Source organism: Ornithodoros turicata, chromosome 3, assembly GCF_037126465.1.
Source record: "Ornithodoros turicata isolate Travis chromosome 3, ASM3712646v1, whole genome shotgun sequence".
NCBI lineage: Eukaryota > Metazoa > Arthropoda > Arachnida > Ixodida > Argasidae > Ornithodoros > Ornithodoros turicata.
The window spans coordinates 47,204,776-47,218,323 of NC_088203.1; the positions used below are offsets into that span (position 1 = coordinate 47,204,776).

General features: G+C 43.8%; 1 protein-coding gene across 2 annotated transcripts in view; it reads right to left on the reverse strand.

Moving 5' to 3' along the window:
- The window catches only part of LOC135388456 (cytochrome P450 3A8-like), a 93,311-nt gene that overhangs the window by 20,836 nt on the left and 58,927 nt on the right, over positions 1-13,548 (reverse strand). For both annotated transcript variants that reach the window (XM_064618030.1, XM_064618031.1), the window contains exon 10: positions 7,579-7,687. In XM_064618030.1, coding sequence (XP_064474100.1) covers positions 7,579-7,687 — 109 coding nt within the window. The remainder of the gene's footprint in view (positions 1-7,578; positions 7,688-13,548) is intronic.

A 13,548-nucleotide genomic window follows, 5' to 3' on the forward strand; every position in this document is an offset into this window, starting at 1 on the left:
GTATTTACACGGGGATATTTAAGCGATTATTTTTGTGCGTTGATTTTTAAGCGTATATTCAGGGAGATGTATTTTTAACAGTGGCTGCTCATGGAATATCCCCGTGTAAATAAGAACGCTAAGGAATCCCCGGTTAAGAATATGTCGTTAAAAATAAATCGCTTCAGAATCCCCCCAAAATCAACCATAAGGTTGCTACAGTCACGTGGTATGGCCGCGAGTGAAATAAGCAATCCTCTTCGACAAAGTGTCCAAAATCGATTAATTTAATTGGACTCCTGCCATGAGTATACTTCGTACATCGGACTTCCATATTTAGTACGCGAAGCAAGCGTACTTCACTTGGGATGTATCCCGTTTAAAACCTTTAAAAATAACGTTTCAAAAACAAACTCCTAATTAGCCACGGTTAAGAATAAGTCTCCCATAACATATGCTTAAAAATCAACGCGCAAAAATAATCGCTGAAATATTCCCGCGTAAATAAAAACGATAAGGAATCAACGCCTTAAGGATATATCGTTAAAAATAAATCGTTTCAGAATCCCCCACATCCACCCTACGGTTGCTACAGTTACGTGGCATGGCCGAGAGCAAAATGGACAATCCGCTCTTGAAATTGACCCGATGTCGGTCAATTTCATTGGGCTTCTATGGACATAAGTATACTACGTACTTCGATACTTCGAAAATAACTCCTTCTTTTCATCTACACAGCATGGCTTCCGCAAGACCTTCTCTTGCAAAACGCAGCTTCTTTCATTTACTCACAAATTACACCTCATATTAGACCGTCGCTCCTGTGCTGATCGTATTTTTCTAGATATGTCCAAAGCGCTCGAGAAGGTGTGCCACAAATTTCTGTTGCTTATTTGAGCAAATTAAATATTGACACGAATCTTTTAACATGGCTGGAACATTTTCTTTCTAACCGTTCGCAGTTCGTTTATGCTAACAATCATGGCTCTCCTCTTTCTGCAGTTCACTCTGGCGTTCCCCAGGGTTCCGTCCTAGGGCCCCTCCTACCCATGTCTCTTATGATATTCATCTGTTCGCCGACGATTGTGTCATTTTTTGGGAAGTAACATGCGACAATGACGTTAGCATGCTACAGCGCGATCTAACAAAAAATATGGATTGGTGTAACTCGTGGAAGATGGATTTAAATGTTGACAAATGCAAGTTGCTGCGCGTATCTCGTACACATACTCCTGTTCCATCGTATTGCTTGTACAACACCGCCCTTGATCATGTTTCGTCATATAAGTATCTTGGTGTCCACATTACTTCCTCTCTTACCTGGTCGCTCCATATTAATTCCGTTATGAACAACGCTAACCTACTTTAGGCTACTTGCGACGGAATTTTTCCGCAGCTCCTCGTCCACTAAAACTGTTACTTTATAAAACACTAGTCCGGCCTAAACTAGAATACGCTGCGTCCATATGGGACCCCTTCTTTGATCAATTCAATCGAGCTCATACAAAATAATGCCGCACGTTTCATTACCCACAACTATTGCCGTGCTGCTAGTGTCACCCTTATGAAAGAGTCATTATCACTTCCGTCGCTAGCCTCTCGGCGTAAACTTGCTCGTCTATCATTATTTCACAAAGTTTACCATCATATTCCTGCGCTACGCGCTCAGTTGTTACCGCCTCCTTTCTATGTTTCATCTCGCTTAGATCATCAGCACAAAGTTGGCATTGATAGTAACGAAAATCTCCAACCAAGTTACAGGACGGGGATACCCGACGTTTCGGAGCCAGCTCGGCTCCTTACTCAGGGGTGACTGTAGTGGCCGTTGGCAGCAGCGTTCTTGCCGTGGTTCGAATTTCGTGATTCGCCGGATTGTTTTTCAGTCACGTGACGGAGGCCGCTGACGTATACGCTGGGTAACGCTCCAACAGATCGGTTAAGGTTTCCAGGCGTGGATTGTATATGCCAGGACTCTACAAACATTCTTTTGATCTGATTAACTTCAAGGTCGATGATGCAGGCGTTTTGAAAGTCGATAGGATGCCATCCTGGCAGCGTGGCCAGGATGGCACTTGAGAGGGACAACGACCTGTCGACCAGAACCAACCTCAGCGTTCACGAAGTGTGCCGCCTCCTAGATTTCTGCCTCAGCGGAACGTACTTCTCATTCAACGGAGAGTACTACAAGCAGACTACCGGAACAGCAATGGGTGCGTCAATTTCGGTAACCGCAGCGAACTTGGTGATGGAATCAATTGAAGAAAGGGCCCTGCAATCCCCCGAAATTAAACCGAAAACATTCTTACGGTACGTAGACGATTGTTTCTGTATCTTGAAGAATTCCGATGTTGACGAATTTTTGGCACGCCTAAACCGCATCGAGCCATCCATCCAGTTTACCGTGGAACTCGAGAGGGACAACGCTTTGCCTTTTCTCGATGTACTCGTAAAGAGAGAGGGAAGTGACCTAAAGTTCACCGTGTACAGGAAGCCCACTCATACGGGACGATATCTAAGGTTTGATTCCAATCACCCAACGTGTCACAAGGCTTCGGTGGTTTCTTCCCTTTTTTCGAGAGCTAAGAAGATCTGTTTGTCGGAGAAAGACAGGAGGAAAGAAAGAAGCAGCAATCACCTCCGATTTAAAAAAGAACGGATACACAAGTGGCTCTGTTCAGAGAGTCGCCCGTCGTCAAGCTCGCGGTCTCCGAAACCGACCACGTCCAACTGACGACCAGCCCTGTCAGACTAGACGAATCACCATGCCATATGTGAAGGGAATCAGCGAGTCTCTGACACGTATACTAGCGAGGGAAGGAATACGTGTGTCTCACAAACCCGTCTCAACAATCGGACACTATATACCGCGGCCGAAAGATCGCCCACCGAAAGAAAAAGCGCAAGGTGTAGTCTATAAAATTCCATGCACCAAATGCAACGCATCGTATATCGGCGAGACAAAGAACTTCCCCGAAAGGCTACGGCAACATAAGAATGATGTACGGAAGTCGGACATTAAACGAAGCGCTCTCGCTGAACATTGTCAAGTTCGGGACCATCCTATGGACTTTCAAAACGCCTGCATCATCGACCTTGAAGTTAATCAGATCAAAAGAATGTTTGTAGAGTCCTGGCATATACAATCCACACCTGGAAACCTTAACCGATCTGTTGGAGCGTTACCCAGCGTATACGTCAGCGGCCTCCGTCACGTGACTGAAAAACAATCCGGCTAATCACGAAATTCGAACCACGGCAAGAACGCTGCTGCCAACGGCCACTACAGTCACCCCTGAGGAAGAAGCCGAGCTGGCTCCGAAACGTCGGGTATCCCCGTCCTGTAACTTGGTTGGAGATTTTCGTTACTATCATAGTTCTCACCCAACCAGACACACTTGTGTCGAATATGTTCACTTTCAAAGTTGGCATTGCTCCCTGCCAAACATCTGCCTGTTCTCATTCTTTCATTCCCCGTACATCGAAAGAGTGGAACCGCCTTCCAGGTAACATCACTGACATATATGACCATTCAAAGTCCAATGCTGCTCTAATTACTTTACTGGAGTTGTGATATATATGGTGTACTGCATAACAATGTTACATTTTGCTATTTATGTGGCTTATTGTGACTTACGTGACTTATATTAGTGTTATTTATCTAATTGCTTGGTATTTTGTGTACTGTTGTGTTTATACTGACCTGTATTTATTTCCTTTGTATATTGTGTTTGTGTGTAATAACCCACTCCCCTCTGTAATGCCTTCGGGCCTTGAGGAGTAAATAAATAAATAAATAAATAAATGAAATAATCGTGCTCCACTTGAACGTCCGAGTAAAGTGAACTCAGGACACATGCAGGAAACGATGCTACCAATGCTTTGTCAAGGGAAATAACGCGAGACATGCATATAATGCATAGCCTTTCTGCTCAAGAAAAGGAAACATAGCAACAACACATACACAGACAGAAACATGGCAGCCATGGCAGTCCAGACATAGGTAAGGGTTGGGTGCTAAGAACGGCAAAGCCACCAATGTAAGCTACATTGTGCCGCTATCCTCTGTGTTGACACGCATAAGTATTACTCTACTGTCTTATTCGACTACAGGTATATTATGAAACAGTTTATTTCAAAGGATATATTTTTAAACGGTTCATGTTTAACGATATATTTTTCATTGTCGATTCTTGAACGATTGTTTTTTGGGCGGGAATTTTTGTGCGATTGATACCTTATCGGGGAATTTTACACGGTTTATTGTGAAACAATGTTTTTTGCAAGAGTTTTTCTTAAGGGATTTATTCGGGTGTAGCCTATTTGAAACCGTTAAAAATAAACGCTCAGAAATAAACGCGTAAGTATCCACCGTTAAAAGTAAATCGTCCAGAATATACGCTTAAATATACCAACGGTTAAAATGAACGGCGTAACTATCCACTGTTAATAATAAATCTTTAAAAAACCAACGCTTAAAAATATATCTTTAAAAAGTGAGGTGAAACCGGCTCTCAGTCTTATGCCCGCACCGCCCAAAGCATGGTAAACTGCAAGCAAGAGACGAACTAACCTCACAAGGCCAAGCCAGCCTAAACTAACTCAAACTAAACTAAGCTAACATAACATAACCTGATCTAACCCGACGCAGAATACAATCAATGCGCCTCCGTGCTGGTTGACGGGGGGATTTTGAAACAGTTTGTTTTTAATGGTGGATTCTTAACCGGTGATATTTAACTTAACCGGATATTTTAACCGGTGTATTCTTCCCGATTTATTTTTGACCATGTATTTTTGAAGTGGTTTATTCTTAAGCAGTTTATTCTTAATGGTGGATTTCGAGTACGTCCCATTTATTCTTCGAGGTTCGTTAGTTTAACCCCCTTCACTTGAACATCAGTGTAAAGCGAACTCAGAGCACACGCAAGAACGAACGGGCGCTCAGCACTGCCACAGTTCCCGCCGATGCTTTTTCAAGCGAAATAACGTGGGACATGCATATAATGCATAGGCTTTTCTACATTAGAAAGGAAAATCATAGCTACAACACACAGAGGACAAATACGGCAGACGTGAAAGACCATTAGATAGAGGGTGAACGTTAACAAGGGCAAAAACCACCAATATAAGCTACGTCTTGCTCCTATCCTCCGTGTAGAGATACACATCTATCACTCCGTTCTGGTGTTGGACTACAGCATATATTTTGAAACACTTTATTTGTAACTATATATTTTTAAACAGTTGATTAGTGACGATATATTTGGCAACAATATATTTCCATGGTGGATTCTTGAGCGATTGTTTTTTGGTCCTGGATTTTTGCGCGGTTGATTCCTTATCGGGGAATTTTACGCGGTTTAGTGTAAAACAATGTATTTTGAAAGAGCTTTTCTTAAAGGACTTATTCTTAAAGATTTATTAGTGTAACCCCCTAAATAGGCCATCCGCTTCGAGAAATTATCCTTGGACTTGCTTCTACGGGCACCAGTATACTGCGTACTTCGATACTACATGCACGAAACAACCGTGCTCCACTTGAACATCAGAGTAAAGCAAACCCAGGACATATGCACGAAGGAACGGGCACTCAATACTGTGACACTTCCTATCGATGCTTTGTCAAGCGAAATAACGCGAATCCTGCATACAATGCATAGCTTTTGTGCACTAGGAAAGAAAAACGTAGCAACAACACATACACAGAGGAAAAAAGAAAAACATTGCAGCCATGACAGTCCAGACATAGGTGGTAGGAGGTGAGTGCTAACAACGGCAAAACCACGAATTTAAGCAACATCGTGCCGTTATCCTCTGCGTTGAGATACATACTATCACTTCGCGACTACAGGATATATCTTGAAACAGTTTATTTTTAAGGATATATTTTAAACAGTTCATTTTTAACGGTACGTTTTCCAACGACATATTTTTGATTCTCGATTCTTGAGCGATTGTGTTTTTGGGGGCGATTTTTGTGCGGCTGGTTCCTTACGGGAAATTTTACGCGGTTTATTGTGAAACAAAGGTTTTTTGAAAGAGTTTTTCTTAAATAATTTATTCTTAAAGATTTATTAGTGTAACCCTCCCGTGAGTGAAATAGAATATCCGCTTCGACAAATAGTCCAAAAGATGGTGAATTTAATTGGACTCCCACGGTGAGTATATATCGTATATCGTACTTCGATACTTCGCAGGTGAAACAAGCGTATTTCACTTGAACGTCAGTGTAAAGCGAACATACACTCGCGAAAGAACGAGCCCTCAACACTGCAACACTTCTCGTCGATGCTTTGTCGGCAAAAGTGAAAACCCACTCATGTACCCTTTATTTTTGAAAGGTTATTTTTAGTGGTTTCAAACGCGATACACCCAGAAAACGTAGTAACAACACGTACACAGAGAGAACATTGCAGCCATGACAGTCCACTGGGTAGGGTATCAGTGTAACCCTCTACCCCGTTTTCTTTTCAAGTGTCCAAAGACTATGCATTATATGCATGTCTCGCGTTTTTTTTTTTTTGTTTTGTGTGTGTGTGTGTGTGTGTGTGGGTGTGCTTGACAAACCATCGATAAGAATTAAGTGTGACAGTGTTAAGTTCGCTTTACTGTAACGGTCAAGTGGAAAGCGGTTTTTTCGTGTACAAAGTATCGAAGTACGAAGTATACTCAGCTCATAGGAGCCCAATGAAATTGGCCCACTTCGGGACTATTTCTAGCAGCTGATTGTTCATTTCATGCGCGGCCTTACCACGTGACTGTGACAACCGTAGGGTGAATTTTGGGGCATTCTGAAACGATTTCTTTTTTAACGATATATTCTTAACCGGGTTTCCTTAGAGTTTTTACTTACACGGGGATATTTCAGCGTTTATTTTTGTGCGTCATTCTTAAGCGGATATTCTGAGGTTTATTAACAGTAACTACTTACTCTTTTATTCCTGAAAGGTTATTTTTAAGGGTATCAAACGGTATACACCCCACGGGACCGCCGCATGTTCCTTTGATCGGCATTGTAGCGGCTGCTGGACATCGACGAGGATGGCCACGCACCTGGAACACCTGCCTCAGTTTCCCCGGCGCGGTCATGGAGATAGGCCACCGTCATCGCCTCTCCGTGGCATACCATCATCGCCGGTCGGGACTCATGTAAAGGAACTCCACCTCCTCTACATTTGGTGACCCCGAACTACGAACACCTCAGTTCGGTAAACAATTAGGCCTTTTACCATCCCAAGTTTCGCAACAGCCAAATTCGGGTCACCAAATGTAGAGGAGGTGGAGTTCCTCTACATGAGTCCCGACCGGCGATGATGGTATGCCACGGAGAGGTGACGACGGTGGCCTATCTCTATGGCCCCGCCGGTGGAACTGTGAAGCGGGTGCTCCAGGCGCGTGGCCATCCTCGTCATTGTCCAGCGGCCGCTACAGGCATTTCAAGCAATACATTAAGCGCGGTACCTGACTCCGTACGTCAAGCTTTAAGGATAACCGCTTTGTAACCATAACAGCGCATCGCACATAGTACCTATGTAGCACATCCACACCTACGTTGTGTGACATGCATGCACATATTGGCGGTAGTCCAAGGAAGCTTACCGATTCGTCGACAGCCTTACGGACTTCAGCACGCAGCTTCTCTTGAACATCTGGGTGTTTGGCAACGTTGAAGATCACGTAGCTCAGTGCTGTGGCTGTCGTTTCGAACCTATGGAGATACCACACGTAAAGACAGCTAAGTGAACTGAGCGTCACACGGATCTGTTAAATCGCCCCCATCAGTCATAGGTGGCGACGCGTCAGCGTAGTGGAAATTGTACCTTGGGTCGACCTGTGCGCGGATAGCATTAACAGTATACGCACCCGCACTGTACCCACGCATGTAAGATCAGCATCCGCTCGCGCCAGGTGTATTCCCAACCACGCGGATATTGAGCATATCCGCACATCCACACTCATTAGATTTGTAAGGAAAAACCCATGTCGCGAAAATGTTATCTTGCAAACGTTTTCATTTTCAGCATGCAAACTAGGGAGATGATGTCATCCAGAACTGTCCAGAAAATTACAAAGAATGGCACACATCGACACCTCTGTGGGTTACAGTTGACAGCTGAACAGAACGACGACAGTTACCACAGCTACTAGTCATACAGCCAATTGTCATATCGCTGAAGAGCATATGAAACACATCAGAGAAAACCCCATGCCTAACACAAGGCTGTGATATTCGTTGCTACAACCGACATTGTGGAGGACATCTCACAGTTTATTTGTGAAAAAAAAATCTAATAGATGTGTCTGCTTAGCTAGATATTTTAACTGTAATTCTTCTAATTATAATAGTTGCTGAACCAGCGACAACACCACAACCTAGATGAGTGAAGGCCATCCCATGGTTCCTTCTAACGCCCTGTGGCGTCACTCAATCCCGTCCGGCATCCAGCTTATTCGTCCGACGCTGCCCACGCGAGATATTTTACATTGATAGATGACCGCGTCGCGCTGAGTGCATGATCAAAATAAGGTGAGTCCGCCGACAGTCATGCCTCGCCTTGAGAGGCATGCCTTGATCGATGCGCCCACGAAAGGCCATGTGTTTTCTTTTTCCACCGAAAAGGGAGGGCCTTTCCCGCGGAAAACCTTAATCTTGCACAGGCCTCGAGATAAAAGTAAGTAGTGTTTTTGTTGAGTGTCTAGAAACTCCGTAGAAATTCAGCTCCTAATGTGTTTTCACTACAGAAAGTCAAAAGAATTTCTTATTGTAATCCTAATGAGAGGTAACAAAATATTCTATATTGAGCGTCAGTTGAAATGCAAAGGTGTTATGGTCACGCATTTCGTACCATAGTCTGACTGCATATGTCGAAAACGCAATTTCTTTGTGATTTCATGAATAAACATGCGCATATGAAAATTTAGCACGGTCAAGAAATTATGCATGAGAAGAGAAAAACATGCACCCATTTAATTGTATACACTTTTTATAGAAAGACACCACACAACGCTTTCCTACTAGCCACATGGAAATACACACTGAGAGGCAGATCAAAACTGAGTTTTTTTGTAAGCAGTGTTTTGCAACATTTTCCCCATAATTTTGGGCAATAAACAATCGCATTCCTGTAGCAAAATGTTGCGAAACACTTGCGAGACAATGGTTTACTATCAAGATGGTTTGTCAGAACTGTTCACAGAATTCGCGGTCACCCGTCCCGCCGGACACTCCGCTGTTATGCGGAACGGGTATGCGGGAAGGCGGTCTTGCAGTGGAAACTTGCGTTAATGCCTTAACACCCAGGCAGCACAAACCCTCGGGAAAAGAATGCAATGAATGCAATGGGGGCCTCGGCTTCTGAACAAGCGATAGTGTCCGACTTGTTCCCAGCAGTGTGGGAACAGAGGAGGTAGAGCGCAAGAGAAGATAAGATCATCCCCCGACGGTGCCCTGATCGTTTCCCGGTCTGGTCTGCTTTTGGTCATGTAAACAATAATATAGGATCGCTCCCCGATGCTGATGTGATCACTTCCCGATAATCAGTTACATGACAGGGGTGCGGTAACGGATTTCTCTTCCCAGACTGTCTCGCGCAGAATGTTACAATCACGTGACCGACAGTTTCGAATCTGGCCAATGATGTTCCTCGATCATCCAGCCGTGTTTGCACTGTCGGAGTCCCCGTCGCCCTCGCTGTGAGTAAAGAATGTGTGTCCGGTCGTGCTCCCGAAACTTTCGAGGAATTTCGACATTTTAAAGTGACTCATCGAGGGGTATGTGCTATTTCTTCTTGTGGTATTCCTCGCATTAATAAACGTTACTCATAGATGCTTTTCAACATGAATGACACCGTTCTGGAAGGCTTCCCTCGAAACTTAGCAGCGCAGCATCACATAGTTTCGATTTCAGTGATCCATTGTGGTTTTTGTGTTGCTTTTAGGATAATGGACTACGTCTTGGTGAAAATATGGTTCAGTAAAGTGTGGAATCGTTTGTATTGTGTATTTGACATCAAACGAAATATAACCATTTCTCAGGACGACTGCGTGCCTACAAAACTGGAATGCTGGAGGTCTTCAGCTCAAGGTTCGTTTTTGTAGTTATTCTAAATAAAATATATAAAAAAAACTTTCGAAATGAATAAATAATCCTACTTTACTCCGTTTGCGTAATATGATCGACGATATATCAATTTGTTTCAAATTGTGAGTGAATGAAAGCTATCCTGATCTTTTATTCAGAATGTCATGCTGGGCTACCAGAGCGTCCTTAAAGGATTCAATGCCTTGATGGGGGTATCACTGAGGTGTCCACCACCACATCTCTGCATCAGAGCCAGTGATGATGGTCAATATTTTTCTAGCGGATCTTGTCATGTAATGCTGACAACTGTAAGTTTAACTATTTGGTCTCTATTCAATAACGTGTGCGCCTTGTGGTGTGGTCTACTTTTCTCAGTGTAACCCTGACCTCAAGTTGTCTTACACTTTCAGAATCTACCCTGCACTTCGGTTACAACACTATGAACTTATCGCGCTGTTATGTTTGCTTGAAAGGAATACAATCTGGTATGCTGTGTTGTTTTTATTTTAAAAGGACTTCGGGTATCCATAATAAGAGGCCTTCATGGCGAGCAAGATAATGTATAAGAAAAGGCATCTTCTTGACACATTAATATTTTTCACAGTTCTCTTGAAGACAAAGGTACGAGTCACACCACATGTGCCATACTGGTTCTCGAATTGTATGTATATTGCCCTTGTATTAGCAAAGGTTCACAAATATTTTCTTCTATTTTCTTAAAGAGGGTAGAACGATTGTGACACATGTCATACGGATTTCAAGTTGTTCATGAGTTCCATGTTGTTGGGGGTAACTCGATACTGTAACTAAACTACTCAGCTTGGTTATTTTCAGTAACTTTTCACTTAGCTCTTTGCTTTTGGACTCCAGTAACTTCGTGAGGAGTTCGTTCATTTCTGATTTTTTTTTTTTTGGGGGGGGGGGGCGGTAAGTTTGTCAGAGTAACTTGGAGAAAGTTTCAAGTTCCGTTTGTTCGATTCTCGTCTACAAACATCGCAGGCTGAGTCCTCCCCCCCCCCCCCCAAGAAGAAGAGACTCTTGTTTCTTCTGGAGTATGTCACAACTGCAGCGTCACGGAATTCATGTAAAATAACACAGAGAATCCCGGAGGTCGACTGCAAAGTAAGAGTAGTGTACCCTGTACCGTTAAAGCTGTGGAAAAGTTATATTGGGGAGACAGGCAGACACTTACATAAAAGGTTACAAGAACATGGAAACAAAGTCAGATCGAAAGACAGGCAGCATTCAGCCCTAACGGATCATGTTTTGGCGTGTGGTTGCCACCCGATGTTCGAGGTCACCCAGGTAATCTATCTATCTAACGATACACAAGTCAGACAAGTTGTTAAAAGGTGGAACATAAAAAAAAGGTAAAGGATAAATGAGTAAGTTCGCCTACGGCGATCTTTAAAAAAAACAAAAAAAACAGATAGATCTACTAGCTAAAGGCACGCTGTTCGGATCAAGGAAAGAGAAGGCAACCGGGGGGGGGGGAGGTGTACCCAAGCAGCACAGTGTACTGTAAGTCGAGTACAGGCGTCGCCACCCTTAACCGTAGCGCAGGAGCGCGTGGCCTGCTTGCATGCCAGCGCCGCCTTGTGTCGATGATGGGACGTGCTGGGGTGGAAACTCTGTGGCTCTGGTGCACAAGCGGCTCTTCTCGACATGGGCACGGCAAGCACGCACGGATCACCTACTCGGTTAGCTATCTGCAGACACTTCAGCGATAAGAAAATCAGTATACGAGCAAAAATATCAGTGTTTCTTTGGCATATTTGTATCCACACAAACACGTTACCAAATCTTTCCACAGCACCATGAAACAAGAAAAAAAAAATCTGTGATAACACATATCATAGTGAACAGAACGGTCAGAGCAAATATGGGTGAGCCTACAGTGTTTGCACATGTCTCAAACTTATTTCAGAATATTGTGCCCCTCAAGCTCGCCCTTCCGCAAACCGATTTAGATAAAGCGTGGTAGATAACGTAAGGTGATACTATACAGCAGGTGATCCATTCGTACCATGCCGATTACCCTGAGCTCAACCGATCGAGAGGGGGCGTTCGTGTAACATGGTCTTAGGGTCTCCACCCCAGCATCGACGCCAGGCGGCGCTGGCATGCAAGCGGGCCACGCGCTCCCGCGCTACGGTTAAGGGCGACGACGCCTGTACAGTGGGGGCGGACGGGTAGGTGGAAGGCTTTGAAGAGACCGGTGAAACTCAAGAACATTGATAAGACACATGCCGTCCACCCCCATTGCGCTCGACCTTCAGTACACCGTGCTGCTTCGGTAGTATCGTTTTCTAGTTATCGTGAAGCACTTCATTTGATACGTATTTCACGCAGTAAACAGTGGCTGACAGTTGCGACATCTTCTGTGTTGTCTTTTTATTTTCTTTCTTTATTTTATTTAAAGTACCCCAAAGGCTCATAAGAGCGCTACATGGGGAAGTAAGACGATACAAGCATGTCAGCAACACAAAGGCGATGAAAAGAAATATACAAAACACTGAACCAGTCGCATTGCCTGGCTGGCACGAAAAGCAAAGCATGTAATAGAACAAAAAAAAACATAATAGCACATTATAAAAGAATACAGACATTAAACGGCACGTTGGCCACGGAAATTACCGTCGTCAACGAGCTCAGCTAGGCCAGAGGGAAGGTCGTTCCAATTAACTGCGGTGCGACAAAAAATGATTTCGCAAAGGTGTCTGTCCGATATTCAAAACGATTTACTTTGCATTGATGGTCGAAACGTGGGAATATGGCGACGGTTCGGCGACTGTCCAGGGTAGGGAGCTCGAGTAGCTGTTTAATTGGCGTTACCGAAGAACTTCGCGAGTAGTCGCTGACAATTAAACGAGCTGCTCTGTACTGGGCAGCCTCTAGAGCAGAGCACAAGTAGCGCTGAGGGAGATCCCAGATAGCTGAAGCATACTCCAATTTGGGTCTAACTAGTGAAACGTATGCTAATTTGTGGGTATCTTGTGGGGCCGACTTAAGGTGACCGTCTTAATTTTTCTTTCTTTCTTCTTTCTTAATAATTGATTCGATGTGCTTGTTCCAAGTTAAATCCTGGGAAAGATGAATACTGAGATATTTGTAAGAGCGACCCTGACAAGAACGCAGCTGTCAAGCGAATAAGGAAATGAAAACATTTGGTTAGAACTACGATGAAAAAAAGAAATGAGGTTACATTTATCAATATTAAGAGGCATGTTCCAATTCAGGCACTTGGAGTGAATTAGAGAGAGGTCATATTGTAATGCAATCTGGTCAGCAGGTGATGAGATTTTCCTATAGATTACACACGAAAAGACGTATAGTGGATGAAATATTCTTAGGGAGAAACAACAATCAGGTGTCTTCCTTAGGGAGATCACTGATGAAGACTAGGAAAAGAAGGGGACCAAGTACCGAACCCTGGGGGATACCAGACGTCACAGCAAAGGAGGAAGAAGGACAGTCGTTGCACATTA